The sequence below is a fragment of the Echinops telfairi genome, unplaced genomic scaffold (assembly GCF_000313985.2).
Source record: "Echinops telfairi isolate 266 unplaced genomic scaffold, ASM31398v2 ScPeMD7_22;HRSCAF=79, whole genome shotgun sequence".
In the NCBI taxonomy this organism is placed as follows: Eukaryota; Metazoa; Chordata; class Mammalia; order Afrosoricida; family Tenrecidae; genus Echinops; species Echinops telfairi.
This window is the reverse complement of record NW_022103919.1, coordinates 1,338,873-1,350,829: the sequence shown is the minus strand read 5'-3', so window position 1 is coordinate 1,350,829 and position 11,957 is coordinate 1,338,873. Positions and strand designations below refer to the sequence as shown.

The 11,957-nt window shown below is 58.4% G+C and overlaps 1 protein-coding gene across 4 annotated transcripts in view; it reads right to left on the bottom strand.

Moving 5' to 3' along the window:
• Positions 1-20: 20 nt before the first annotated feature.
• Positions 21-11,957, bottom strand: part of MVB12B (multivesicular body subunit 12B) — a 191,378-nt gene continuing 179,441 nt past the window's right edge. For all 4 annotated transcript variants that reach the window (XM_004713305.4, XM_045288598.1, XM_045288597.1 and 1 more), the window contains one exon: positions 21-1,937. In XM_004713305.4, the coding sequence (XP_004713362.1) occupies positions 1,851-1,937 (87 nt within the window). In that variant the 3' untranslated portion in view covers positions 21-1,850. The remainder of the gene's footprint in view (positions 1,938-11,957) is intronic.

Sequence of the window (11,957 nt, the reverse complement as noted above, 5' to 3'; positions counted from 1 at the left end):
CCCCGCCCCTCTCCCCTCCATATGATGGATAAGATATGGGGCACGAGCCAGCAGGGGTGACCAGAGGCCTGCTCCCCAACGGCTGGACACCACTTCTCCCTCACCATCACCTGGCTCCGGACCAACCATCCCCATCCAAAAAGCAACAGGGAACAGGACTCCCGGGCAGCCCTGCCCACCAAGCCCAGCCTCGGACTCGGGGCCGCCAAACTGACCTGACGCCTGGCGACCATGCGGGTCAGGGTAGAACTGTCCTCCGTGGGGTTCCCAGGACTGCAACCTTTTTGAAAACCAGGCTGCCAGGCCCTGATTCCCAGGTGCATCTGGGCGTGTTTGCACAGCCGGCCCTCCGGGTCAGTGGCTGAGTGTGTAATCAGGGGTGGCCCCAAGCCAACCCACACCCACTGCCACGGGTGGCCTCTGGGTCTCTGCGATCCCAACCTGTGAGTTTTGGAGACTGTAACTGCTCATGGGAGCAGAGAGCCCCACCCCGGGAATCCATCCTCAGGGAAGGCTGCTTCCAAGCACCCAGAACTGGCGGGGCTGGGGGGTGGGGGGCAAGGGTCTCGCTGGACCCAGCACATTGCACCAGAAGAAAGGGCAGGAGGCCGGGCCGTGGAGGCCGAGGCTGCGCCGTGAGGTATTTTTTGCCACAGCACCGCCTCTCAGTCAGTGGCCAGGCCTCCCCCTGTGCTGCCCAGCTGGCCGGCTCTGCCCTCATGGGAACCGCAGAGAGGGGCTCTGAACCACCGACTGAGTGAGAGGGTGTCACTGGCTGTCCCCCACCCCATCCTCTGGAGGGATGTGGCCAGCTCGAGGGGCCCCCAGAGCTCAAATACCAAGGCTCGGTGGGTTAGATGCAGCCCCCCAGCAGCGAGACAGTGCAGAGCATGACCGAGGGTGGAGGGCGGCCTGGGGTGGGGCCTGTGGCCACTCCTGGCCTAGGGGCTTGAGTCCACTCGGCAGCTGGCACCTCAGTGGACTTTCCTGGTAGGACCGGCAGTCTGACTCACATGTGGTGACCGGTCGGCTGGGCCTTGTTCATTTGCGCAGGGACGCGTGGCTGTGAAGAGATGCCATCAAGACACGCAGGGCCCAGAGAAACTCGAGGCGCTGGGCGGGGTGCCCCCAGAGGTGGGGTGGCTATGCACTCTGGTGGTCTCCCCAGGCTCTGGAGGACCTGTCCCTGGGTCACAGGGGTCAGGGCCCAGGCTGAGGCAGTTGGAGCTGCTGTTGGCACATAAGCGGTCAAGCCCTGGGGCAGGGAGGGACCGGAGCACATGGGCAGCGGCCCTCAGGGAGGAGGTCTGCGAGCACCGCTTCCTGCCCCAGGGCACGCCCAGGGCGGCTCCTTAGAGCCGAGGGTAGGCTTGGGCCCCTCCAGGGGCCACTGGCTTCTTCCCACTGTGTCCTCCCAGGGTTGCCTTGAGAGCTTGGGGTGCTTGGTCCTGGTCAGCCTGGGGTCTGGGGCCATCTGTGTGGCTGCAGGGCCCAGTACAGAGTCACCCCCAGGAAGCAGTCTTGGTGGCGTCTCCTGGAGAGGCGTCAGGAGGGAGGGAGTGGGTAGGCATCTCCAGGTGACTGGTCATTACGCAGACAGGTTAGGGCGCTACAGCACACGCAGATTAGTGGTGGTTATGAACAAGGCCCCAGGGGGCTGGGGTGTCACGTCAGGCAAGCTGATGATGGAGATCGAAACTGCTCCAAGGTCCAGAGCCTTCCAGACGAGGCCACAGCCGGGGGGCTGGGAGGGAGGGCCGCGGGCTCCGTCTGGGGCAGGGACAGGTGGGGAGGACGGTGGCCGCAGGCAGCCCCGACCGGGCAAGTTCAGTCGTCTGGCAAGCGGCTCCTCAGGACTGCGGGATCTGCGGGCAGCGGGTGGGGCTGGGCGGGAGTCTGGCCGCAGCGCTCTGCTCCGTGCGGAAGCTGTACTCGTACTGTGGGGGGAACACACAGACGCACAGTCAGTGCATGTGCGCCGGAGAGACCCCAACAGGCCTCAGGCCGAGACAGGTGCTGTCCACCTTCATGCGGCCACTGTGAGTGTGGAGGTGTGGTCCAGCCCTGGAGTCTGGGACAGTGGCAACTCTCATGGTGCCTGCTGATGCCCACGGGCATGGTGCCAGCATGTGACGAACAGCCTCCTGGATCACACGGCTAACAAGCAGCAGGTCTGGGGCTCCACCCTCAACCTGGCTGGAAGCTGGCCCTTGGCCACAAAGCTTAAGGGACCTCTCCTTCTGTCGCCTGGCGTGGCCCAGCTAACTCGGCGTTCCTTGGGCAGACTGTGGCAGGCACCGGGGGTGCCCTGAGGACACCCCACAGCTAGGAGCACGAGTAGGTGTCCCTGGCCAGCCCTGGCCTTGTCAGGAACCCAGCAGGAGCCTGACCCTCACGCTTAGGAACCGGGCTCACCTGACTCTGACCCCGAGGAGGCAGGCTCCAGGTGCGACAGGGATGCAGAGAAGGGGCAGGCACTGGGATGGTGGTGATGGTGGTAGTGGTGGTGGTGGTGTGTGTGTGCGCGGCTATGCTTTTTCTGGGTGGTCAGGTGGGATCTCACCACTCAGTGTGGGCAGGTGCATTCCTGGCCAAAGAGTGGGTGCGGGCAACAGTGAGGCCCAGCCAGCCCTGGCACAGAGGGCCTGGAGGCTGGAGGCGTGTGAGAAATGGCCTGTGTGGGCTCCCCGCCAAAGCAGTCCTGTGGTTACTGGGGTTTGAGGAGTGCGGGGCTTGGATCAGGCCCGTGGTCTTCACACTTCGGAAGCAATGGGAAGAAGCGGGTGGGCTCACAGTCTCAGAAGACACCAAGGACATCATTCAGAGATGGTGTCTGTGCTACATCTGGCTTTGGTGAACGGCCACTGCAGCTTAGAGACTCAGGACTGGCCATCTGAGGTTCCGTGACCTACTGGTGTGCCCTGCCCGAAGAAGAGTGATGCTAGTCAAGAGACCCGTGGGCACAGTGAGTCCAAAGGACCAACAGATCACCAAGCAACAGTCTCCACCACCCTGAGACCAGATGAACTAGATGGTGCCTGGCTCCCACCACCAAGTTGTTTGAGAAGAAGCACATTAGAAGGTCCTGCACAGAGTGGGAGGAAGATGTGGGACAGAACTCAACATCCTAAAAGAGACCAGGCTGACTGGTCAGATAGAGACTGGTAGACCTCCTACCCCCCCTCCTCAAGAAAGACTATGATCCTCTCTCATCCTTCAGGTCTAGAACCACACACACACACTCCCCCCAGGTAGCTCCCATTTCAGCCACACAATAAGAGGACCAATAACATTCAGGAGATACACGCACCTCAGAATAACCAGGACAAACTCAGCAGGGTTAGGAGAGAAGGCGGGAGGGGTTAGTAAGTGATGGTTCATAGAGGGGATTAACAGACACACGGGGGTGGGGGTGGTGGGGGGGTGATGTAGGAACTGTTGAACGCAAAACCGACGAGCCGCTCTCTATACGGCCACCCAATTCACAACAAAACATGAAACACAACAGAAACACGTCTCCCAGGGACCACACATGAAACAGATGGCAGCGGAGCGGCCCCACGGCACGCCAGCAGGCCGGCAGCAGGAGAGAGTGGTATCCCAGGAACTCACCCACGGCGGCTGTGGGTGCTCTGCCCACCTCCTCCCCGGAGGCTCCTCCTGGCCACCACAAGTGAGCTGCGGGCTGCAGGCAGCAGTGGGCCAGGTGAGCAGGGGAGTCACGCTGAGCAGCCAGGGCCCAAAGCAGGGAATCCATGCCATTTGAGGAGGAGGCAGGGTAGCTGGGGAGCTCCCAGGGGTCGTTCTCCTAACGAGGAGAGGGCAGGGTCCGGGCAGCAGACTGTCCATGCCCAGTGCTACAGCCTGCCTACCTCCCCTGAGAGTCCCCAGGGCAGACCTGGGACAGACAGACTGTCCTCTGCTGGGCTCCTGGCTGGCCCATCTGTGTGTGAGCAGTGGGGTGGGCAGCCTCATGGGGTCTTGTCCTGCACACACTGGAGGTGCAGGGCCAGGGGGTGCTGGGCAGGGGGAGGGAGGACGCTGGCTCCAGGTGCCCCTGCCTGGCATCTGAGTGGTCTGTGAGAGGGGAAGGGCTTGATGTCCCTGGATGATCTCCAGCAGGCCTTTCTTCCTCTGAACCCCAGTGAATTCTAAAACGAAATGGTGGTCTTTACTTCCAGTGGGAGGTGGGGGTGGTGGTGCTGTGAGGAGGGGCTGGGGTAAGGTGTGTTAAGGATGATTCTCCCCTGACCTGGCATCAAGCACTCAATGAATTTGTCACATGCAGCGCAGACCAAGAGAGGTCTGGGCAAAACCTGGGGCAATGCTGCCACCTCGTGGCTACCTGGGTATGTGCAGGCAGGTTAGGGGCAAATCCGCTCCCTCCTAGGCTTTATCCGTACTGGCTGTGGCAGGGACCCCCACCAGCCGGCTTCCCAGGCCTCACAGGCTGTTGGGAGAGGGACAGGCAAAGACCCCCTCTGCAGCCGGCTGCTCCACAGTCGGGACAGAGCGAGCAGCTGGAGAAGCAGCCTCTTGGGCATTAGGGGAGCCTGACTGAGCGGCAGAACAGGCCAGCAGTGTAGAGGCACCCAGAGAGAGAGCAGGCTCTGTGAGCAGACAGACCTGAGCAGGCACACAGCTCTGTGTGTGTGTGATCTTGCTGACCACTGGCTTTCAGCCTTGCTTGGGCGAGGGTACCACTCATGATGGCAAAGCTGAGGCCTTTCCAGCACTCCATTCCAGCCCGCACCCCCCTCATGCCCCCTCCCACCCCCCCAGCCCCCAGCCAAGAGCCAAAGCCCATCTGGGGTAGATTTGAGGAGGAGGATCTCCACACTGTAGCACAAAGCTCCCTGGGGGAGCACCTGGGTTCTCGAAGCCAGGGCAGGGGTGGGTGGGGTGGGGGGTGGGGCGGGTAGGGCCCAGTGTGCTCTACAAACAGAAGGGGAACAGCAGAGGCCCCCTGTGTGCATGGCGACAACCCAGCGGGTAGTTAGACCATCAACCCCCACGAGAGCCCAGGGGGTGTGGGATCAGGGGAGTTGGTGGCAGGGAGAAGCACACAGGGTCACAAGATAGGTAGGAAGGGGGCCACTGCGCGGTGTGGCCCAGGGATGGCAAGGAGGTGGCTGTGGGAGACAGCACAGACCTTGGGCCTGAGCGCCCCAAACACCTGGAGGCAGTGTCAGGGGCGGCTCTGGGGGGTGGGAGTTGGAGGGAGGTGGTAAGGCAGGCCTGGTGAGGGTCATGGGGCTGCTCTTCAGGGGCGACAGCCAGGGAGAAAGCTGCTGCTCAGCCTCTGACGGGAACATGGGGCTTGTGGGCGATTGGGCCCGCAGCTCGGGTGTTGGGGGTGAGGGGTGGAAGGGACTGAGGCTCTGCATTTTCTCTCAGCTCCAGCTGACCTGCGCACTGAGTCCCAGGACCAGCGAAGGGATGTGGACATTGGCCGAGAGCAGTCACGAGACCACGTGAAAGTGGGCTTGGGGGCTGATGCGGGGAGAAAGGAGATTGGGGCTCTGCTAGGGAAGCAGGCTGGAGATGGGGGCTGGGGAGCTCCATACTAGATGTGGGGGACACCTGGGCAGTCAGCTGGGAAAAGGCCAGTGTTGACCGCCAACGGTGGCGGTGCCCAGTATGGGGGTGGGGGGCAGCTCTCGGCTGTGGTCCCCTCTGCTACAGGGTGGCCCTGGAAGAGGACACTAGGCTTTGGGGTGGGAAGCAGGGCGAGGTGAGACTGGGCAGGCAGCGAGCTGGCTGGAGCCAACGTGCCTCTGAGACAGGAGCTTTTGTGGGCAGGCACTGGGACAGGGCACCTGCAGGGCTGGGAAGCTGCGAACACATTTGCCTTCCCCTGTTGCCGCCCAAGCACCCCAGGGCTGCGGAGACCAGGCCCACCCCTGTCCCAGTGTGCGCTGCTTTCTCGGGGTTTTTCTCCTTCTTAGGTTCTCAGGAGGCTGGAGCAAGGCCCGCCTTTTGTCTCCCCTAACTCCCCACATGCAATTTCCATCTGTGTCCCCCGACATAATCCCCCTTAGGCCCAGGCTCACCCTTCCCACAGATGCCGTCCTCTGCCTGCGATTGCTTGTCCCTGAAGTGTTTGCCCAAGGGACTCCGGCTCCTTCTGGTTGCCCTCTCACCCCCTTGGGCAAACAGTCAGCACCTTTGAAGGTGGATTTGGATCCAGATATCTGTTTACTCAAGACATTAGCCTCCTGCATAAGGAAAACCCGCACTCGAGTACAAACAGCAAATCCTTTTTGAATTAAAAATTTTTTCAATTAAAAAGCATTTGGGTTCACTTCGCAGAGCTGAGCCCAGCGGAGCAGCGCTGTGCCGGGCGCCCTCTGGTGGGCGCAGGTCGCCACTGCAGCCACTTGGAAGCCCCAGGCCTCAGCAGGAAAGAGACTTCATTGTCAGGGGCTTTGCTTCGGGTGGGAGGTGGGGCTCAAACCTGAGTGTTGAGAGTCCGGCTGCCACAAGCCTTCTGCACGACTAGGCGGGCTTCCAGTGCCTCGGAGATGCAGTCTTGTGGGCCAAAAGGGAGCCACGGACCCTGCCTGGTCTACCAAGAAGCAGCCATGACCATTCCTGAAAAGGCGCCTTGCCAGTCCGGGCGGCAAGCAGGGAACCTGGTGCCCGAGCCCCACCTGGGAGGTGGCTGGTGCTTCAACGGCACCGGGGTGGCAAGCATTAGCCCGTTTGCAAAGCATCTCAGGTGATTTTAGCGCTTCGGCAGCATGGAGAATCACCGTCGGATTGAAAACCTTTCACTAACTACACACCGTAGCTTCAAAAACGTTGGGGAGCAGCGGAATGACCCGCGATTCCCCTTGGGGAATTCAAATCCAGACTCTGAAGCCCCTTGGTGGCCGAGTGGGGTGGGTGCTGAGCTGTCAACCTCAGGTTGGTGGTTCTGCGCTGAGGGAGGGAGCTGAGCCGTCTGCTCCTGTAAAGATCTACAGACGGGGCAGGCCCACTCAGTCCTGCAGGGTCGCAGTGGCAGTGAATTTGGCTTAAGCGGAACCCCTCAGAGGTCATTGTTTTGACTGGACATTCATTACTATTATTTTTTGAAGGCACCCTAATAGAATAAGACACGTATTATTACAGGGAGAACTCATCTACAGCCATCCACTGATCACAGAGATGTGTTTAAACATGTTTTGCTTGAAGCAACCTCACGCATGGCGGAGGCCTGGTGGTGTAGGGGTTACACATTGGGCTGTTAACCACACAGTCAGCTGTTTGAAACCACCAGTTGCTCTGCGGGAGAGAAATGAGGCTTTCTAGTCCTGCAAAGATGTATCGCCTCAGACACACACAGGGACAGTTCTACTCTGTCCTACAGGGTTGCTACGGGTCAGAATCGACTCGATGGCGGCGGGTTTTGTATTACAGTAGAGGATAAACAAGGTAGGCACCTGCTTCTGTTTTTAAGGCCCTGTGTCTAGTGACCATTGAGCCAATCAGAGGCTCCAGAGAAGGGCTGGCAGGGAACTGCCCCAACACCCCATTCTGCAGAGGAGGACAGAAGGCCAGGGGAGGGCTGGCTCGCCGAGGTCACCGACTGAGTGGACAGGGGCTGGACTAGGCTACAGAGTTGTGGGCTCAGCTCGGGCTGGGAAAGGGGCACCGGGACGATTGTCTGCACCCCAGAAACGAAATCCAGTGCCATCAGGTTGATTCTGACTCACGATGACAGAGTGCTCTGCAGAACTGGGGTCAGACGACAGTTGGGAACTGGACAGCTGGGAGCTGAGTAAACGCCGCCTGGCCCTCCCATAGATGGTGGGAGCCTCTGCACCCGAGAAGAGCCTTCCAGAGGGCCGCGGGCGGGGCCTCAGAGGGCGGGCCCAAGCTGGCAGACAAGGCTCATTACAGGCCATCGAAGGTGCCGTAGTCATGCAGTGGGTTAAGCACTGGACTGCTACCCACGAGGCCGGTGGTTCCAACCCACAGGCTGCATCGTGGGAGAAAGAGGAGGCTATGTGCTTCAGTAAAGACTTACAGCCTCAGAATTCCTATGGAGCTTGAGTCAAAACTGACCCAACGACCAGGGATTTGTTTGTTTGTTTTTCTATAGGTCAGGAGGAGCAGTCAATCGCGGGGTGGGTGAATATTGAAGAGGGGCTTGGGCAGTCTTGGAGGGTCCCAAGGGTGGGCAGTGGGCCTGGCCTCGTGGTTAGAAGGGGTGTGTGTGGGGGTGAGGGTTTTCAAAGGAGCCTCCACAGGCCCTACTACTTCTGCCGAGTGCCCCCTGGCCTGCTTGGTGCTCCAGGGCCAGTGCCCACCCCGCTGCGATGCTGCTCGGTCTCCGGGTTGGTGATGACTCAGCCCGCCAAGAGCTTCTGCTCCGGGAGGTGTCCACCCCTCACCCAGTGTCTGGCTCTGCGTCCTTCCCTTCCGTCTCCCGAAGCCTGGCAGCGGCCAGCCCCTGGGCATGCAGGGTGAGGTGGGGCAGCGTCTACCACACAGGGCCACTGGGGGGATTGTAAGACAGATCCCCGGCTACTCCCCAGACATCCTGCTTCAAGTTCTTGTGGGCAGGCCCCCAGATGAAGCTGAGCGTGTCCTGCAGAAGGGGTGGGGGACTGAGGGCCAGTGGGGGCTGGAGGCTGGAGGCGTGTGAGGCTTCGTGGTCCTGTTTGCACACCTGGATGGCATACCCCCAGGAGCACCTGGGAATCCAGATGTAAGGCAGGCAGCCTGAGGGTCTTGACGAACATGTGAATGTGCCTTCTGAGAGGGAGGGTTTTCTCAGCCAGCCTGGGCCCCACAGATGCTCATGGGAGCTAGGCTCACCCTCCTCCCATGACACGGCAGCTTCCTGGCTTGGGCCCACACCTCATTAAGTGAGGTTGGTGAGCTGGGCCCAGGGAACATGGGGGAAGTAGTGGCCAGAGTCGCCGGTCTCCACAGTGGGGACAGTGTGGTGCCTGGGCCCCCCATGACACCCCCCCCACAAGCAAGCAAACTGGGGTTCAGAGCCCAGGAGCCCGGGGCACAGCTGGGATGCCAGGTGGCTCTGCGTCAGCTCCTTTCACTACCACGCTGCCTGTCACCCCCACAGCGGGGTCGGCGGGCGAGAATCCTGTAAGCCTCTTCCCTGTTTCCACTCGGCTTTCCCACTGGGCTCAGGAGCTGTAACCCCGAGCCTCTCTGGGCCCCTCCATCGGCCCCACGAGCTCACGCATTTCAGGGACCATGTCTGTCTGGGCCACATCTCCACAGCGTGGCACCCATGCCAGCATGCTGCCCGGCATGGAGGGGGCCCTGGAAACGGTGCCTGAGTGGTCAGAGGCCCGTCCACTGATTCAGCCACTCCATCTTTCGACTCCAGTGGAATCAAGAGTTTCCATCAACTCTCTTTCCATCAACTCACTCACCTTCCTCTCTCCTCTTCCTCCTGGGCTGGAAACGGCAGAGGTTTCCTGTTTCCGACCAGGACTGTCACCAGGAAATGGCGATGCTGCAGGTGCTGCCTCGGAGAGGCACCTACTGTCCTGAGGGAGCTGCCTGTCTCCCTGCTCAGCACCTGAAAGCCCCCTCCTTCTCACAAGGCACCTTGGGTCCAGAGCCCAGAAAGGAAGACCTTCCCCATTGCAGTGTCTGCTCTACTCTCCCCCCACACACACTTCTCTAGTGTTCCGGGCCAGCCACGCCTTTGCGCCTGTCCATGCGCTGCTCCCTCGGCCTGGAACAGTCTTGCTCCCTTGAGTGGCAATGCCCTATCTGTCCTTTAAGGCCCAGCTAAAGGGGCACTTGTTTGGGGACACGTTCCCATCTCCCTTGGGCTCAGAGCCCATATGTGCCCTGTCAGCTTGTCTTACTGTGGCGATCTGCGTGCTGCTGCGATGCCGGGAGCTGTGTCACTTGTGTTTTCAGACAGCAGCTGGGCCACCCAAAGTGGGCAGGTGCCAGCAGCGCTTCCAGATTAAGAAAAGCCGACAAAGATGGAATAGGCGGGCCACCTCAGAGGAATTAGCCACTGAAAACGCTATGGGTAGCACTGGAACCTTGTCAGATGCTGAAGGGTCAATGAACACTACCAGAGAGCGTGCCAGAGGATGAGCCCCTCAGGTCCTAGGTCAACCACGATGGCGTGGAGGCGTGAAACCCGTGGGCGTAACGTCCGCGAGACTGCCACTTGCTGCTGGGGCAGGAGACGCAAGGTCAGGAGAAACAGCTGAAAAATCTGCTAATAATCGGAACTTGGAATGGAGGAAGAGTGAAGCCGGGAAAATTGGAAGTCCGCACAAATGAACTGGAACGCCTATAGATCGCTATCCTAGGGAAAGCTACAGCAACGATCGATGCATAATTCTTACCCCCCCTCCCCGCCCCCCAAGGGGATGAACAACAGAAACATGGGTGAAGGGAGACAGCGGTCGGTGTCAGACATGAAAACAATAATAATTTATAAGTTGTCAAGGGGTCACGAAGGTAGGAGGGGGGAGGGAAAAAAGAGGAGCTGATACCAAGGGCTCAAATAGAAAGTAAATGTTTAGAAAATGATGATGGCAACATATGTACAAATATGCCTGATACAATTGATGTATGGAATGTTATAAGAGCTGTAAGAGCCCCCAATACAAATGATGTTAAAAAATAAATAAAGTTTCATGGGCAAAGGAGAAAAAAAAATTGATACCCTAGGTGCTGGTGAGCGGCAAGGGACTCGTATTGGCCCTTCTGAATCAGAAAGTCATGCCGTGCGGCTGGAAATGACAGTCAAGAGGAATGGCATCGTGTTCATTATCAAAAGGACATTTCAAGATGTATCATGAAGTTCCGTGCTGTCTGTGATAGGATTACATCTATCTGCCTGCAAGGGAATTCAGTGAATGCAACTGTTATTCAAATTCATGCACCAACCAGGAAAGCCAGTGAAAAATGAATGGAAGAGTTCTACCAACGCCTTCAGCGGAAACAGATCAAACATGCACTCGAGATGCATTGATAATCAATGGCAATTGGAATGCAACCGTTAGAAGCAAAGATGAAAGAACACACACACACACACATAAAGAAAGTAGGTGGCAAATATGTTCTTGGCGGTAGAAATGAAGCTGGAGATTGCATGACAGACTTTTGCAAGACCAGTGACTTCGTCATAGTCAAGCTTTTGTTTCATGTTTTCAATAACATCAATGGCGACGATACACATGGGCTTCTCCAGATGGAATACACAGAGCTCAAACTGACCACCTCAGAGAGAAGAGAGGATGAAGAAGCTTAACATCAGCAGCTTAAATCAAGCCAGAGGCTGAGTGTGGAAAATGAACCATTCCAGTAGAGCCGAAATTAAGACCCCGCGTCTCTCCCTCCTGAATCTCGAGCGCATCTCAAGAGCAGACCTGACACACCGAGTACTTACGACAGAGCCACGAAGAGCCGTGGGAGGACATCAAGACCATCACTCATGAAGAAAGCAAAAGGCCACTCAAAAGACAAGAAAGAAAGAGAGATCAGAGTGGAGTCAGAAGCGACCAAAACGTGCTCTTGACCATCAAGCAGACGGAAGCAGGACGACGGCAGAGCTGAACAGAACATCTCAAAAGCAGCTTGAGAATTAGAGAACCGAAAGCAGACACTGAGGCCAAGCCCTACAGGCGTGCGGCAGAGCAACGTGGGGAGCGGAGCAGGGAGTGCAAAGGACAGACTCTGGGGCCAGAGCGTGGCACCCCATCCGACTGGACTGGAGGACACACCTAGAGGTCAAAAACCAGACCTTGATCTATGCACAGGTTTTTATTTCTTCTTAATTTTTTTTCTTCTTTAATTCATTCTTTTACAGGTCATTGCTTTTCTTTGTTGTTGTCATTGCTGTGTTCTCTTTTGTCGCTGTGTCTTGCTGTGCCTTGTTTTTTGGTGCATAGTATTGTCTCTGCAGATCTGTCTAGATAAGATAGGCTGGATGAACAGTCTGGAGGAGAAAACAACGGGGCAGA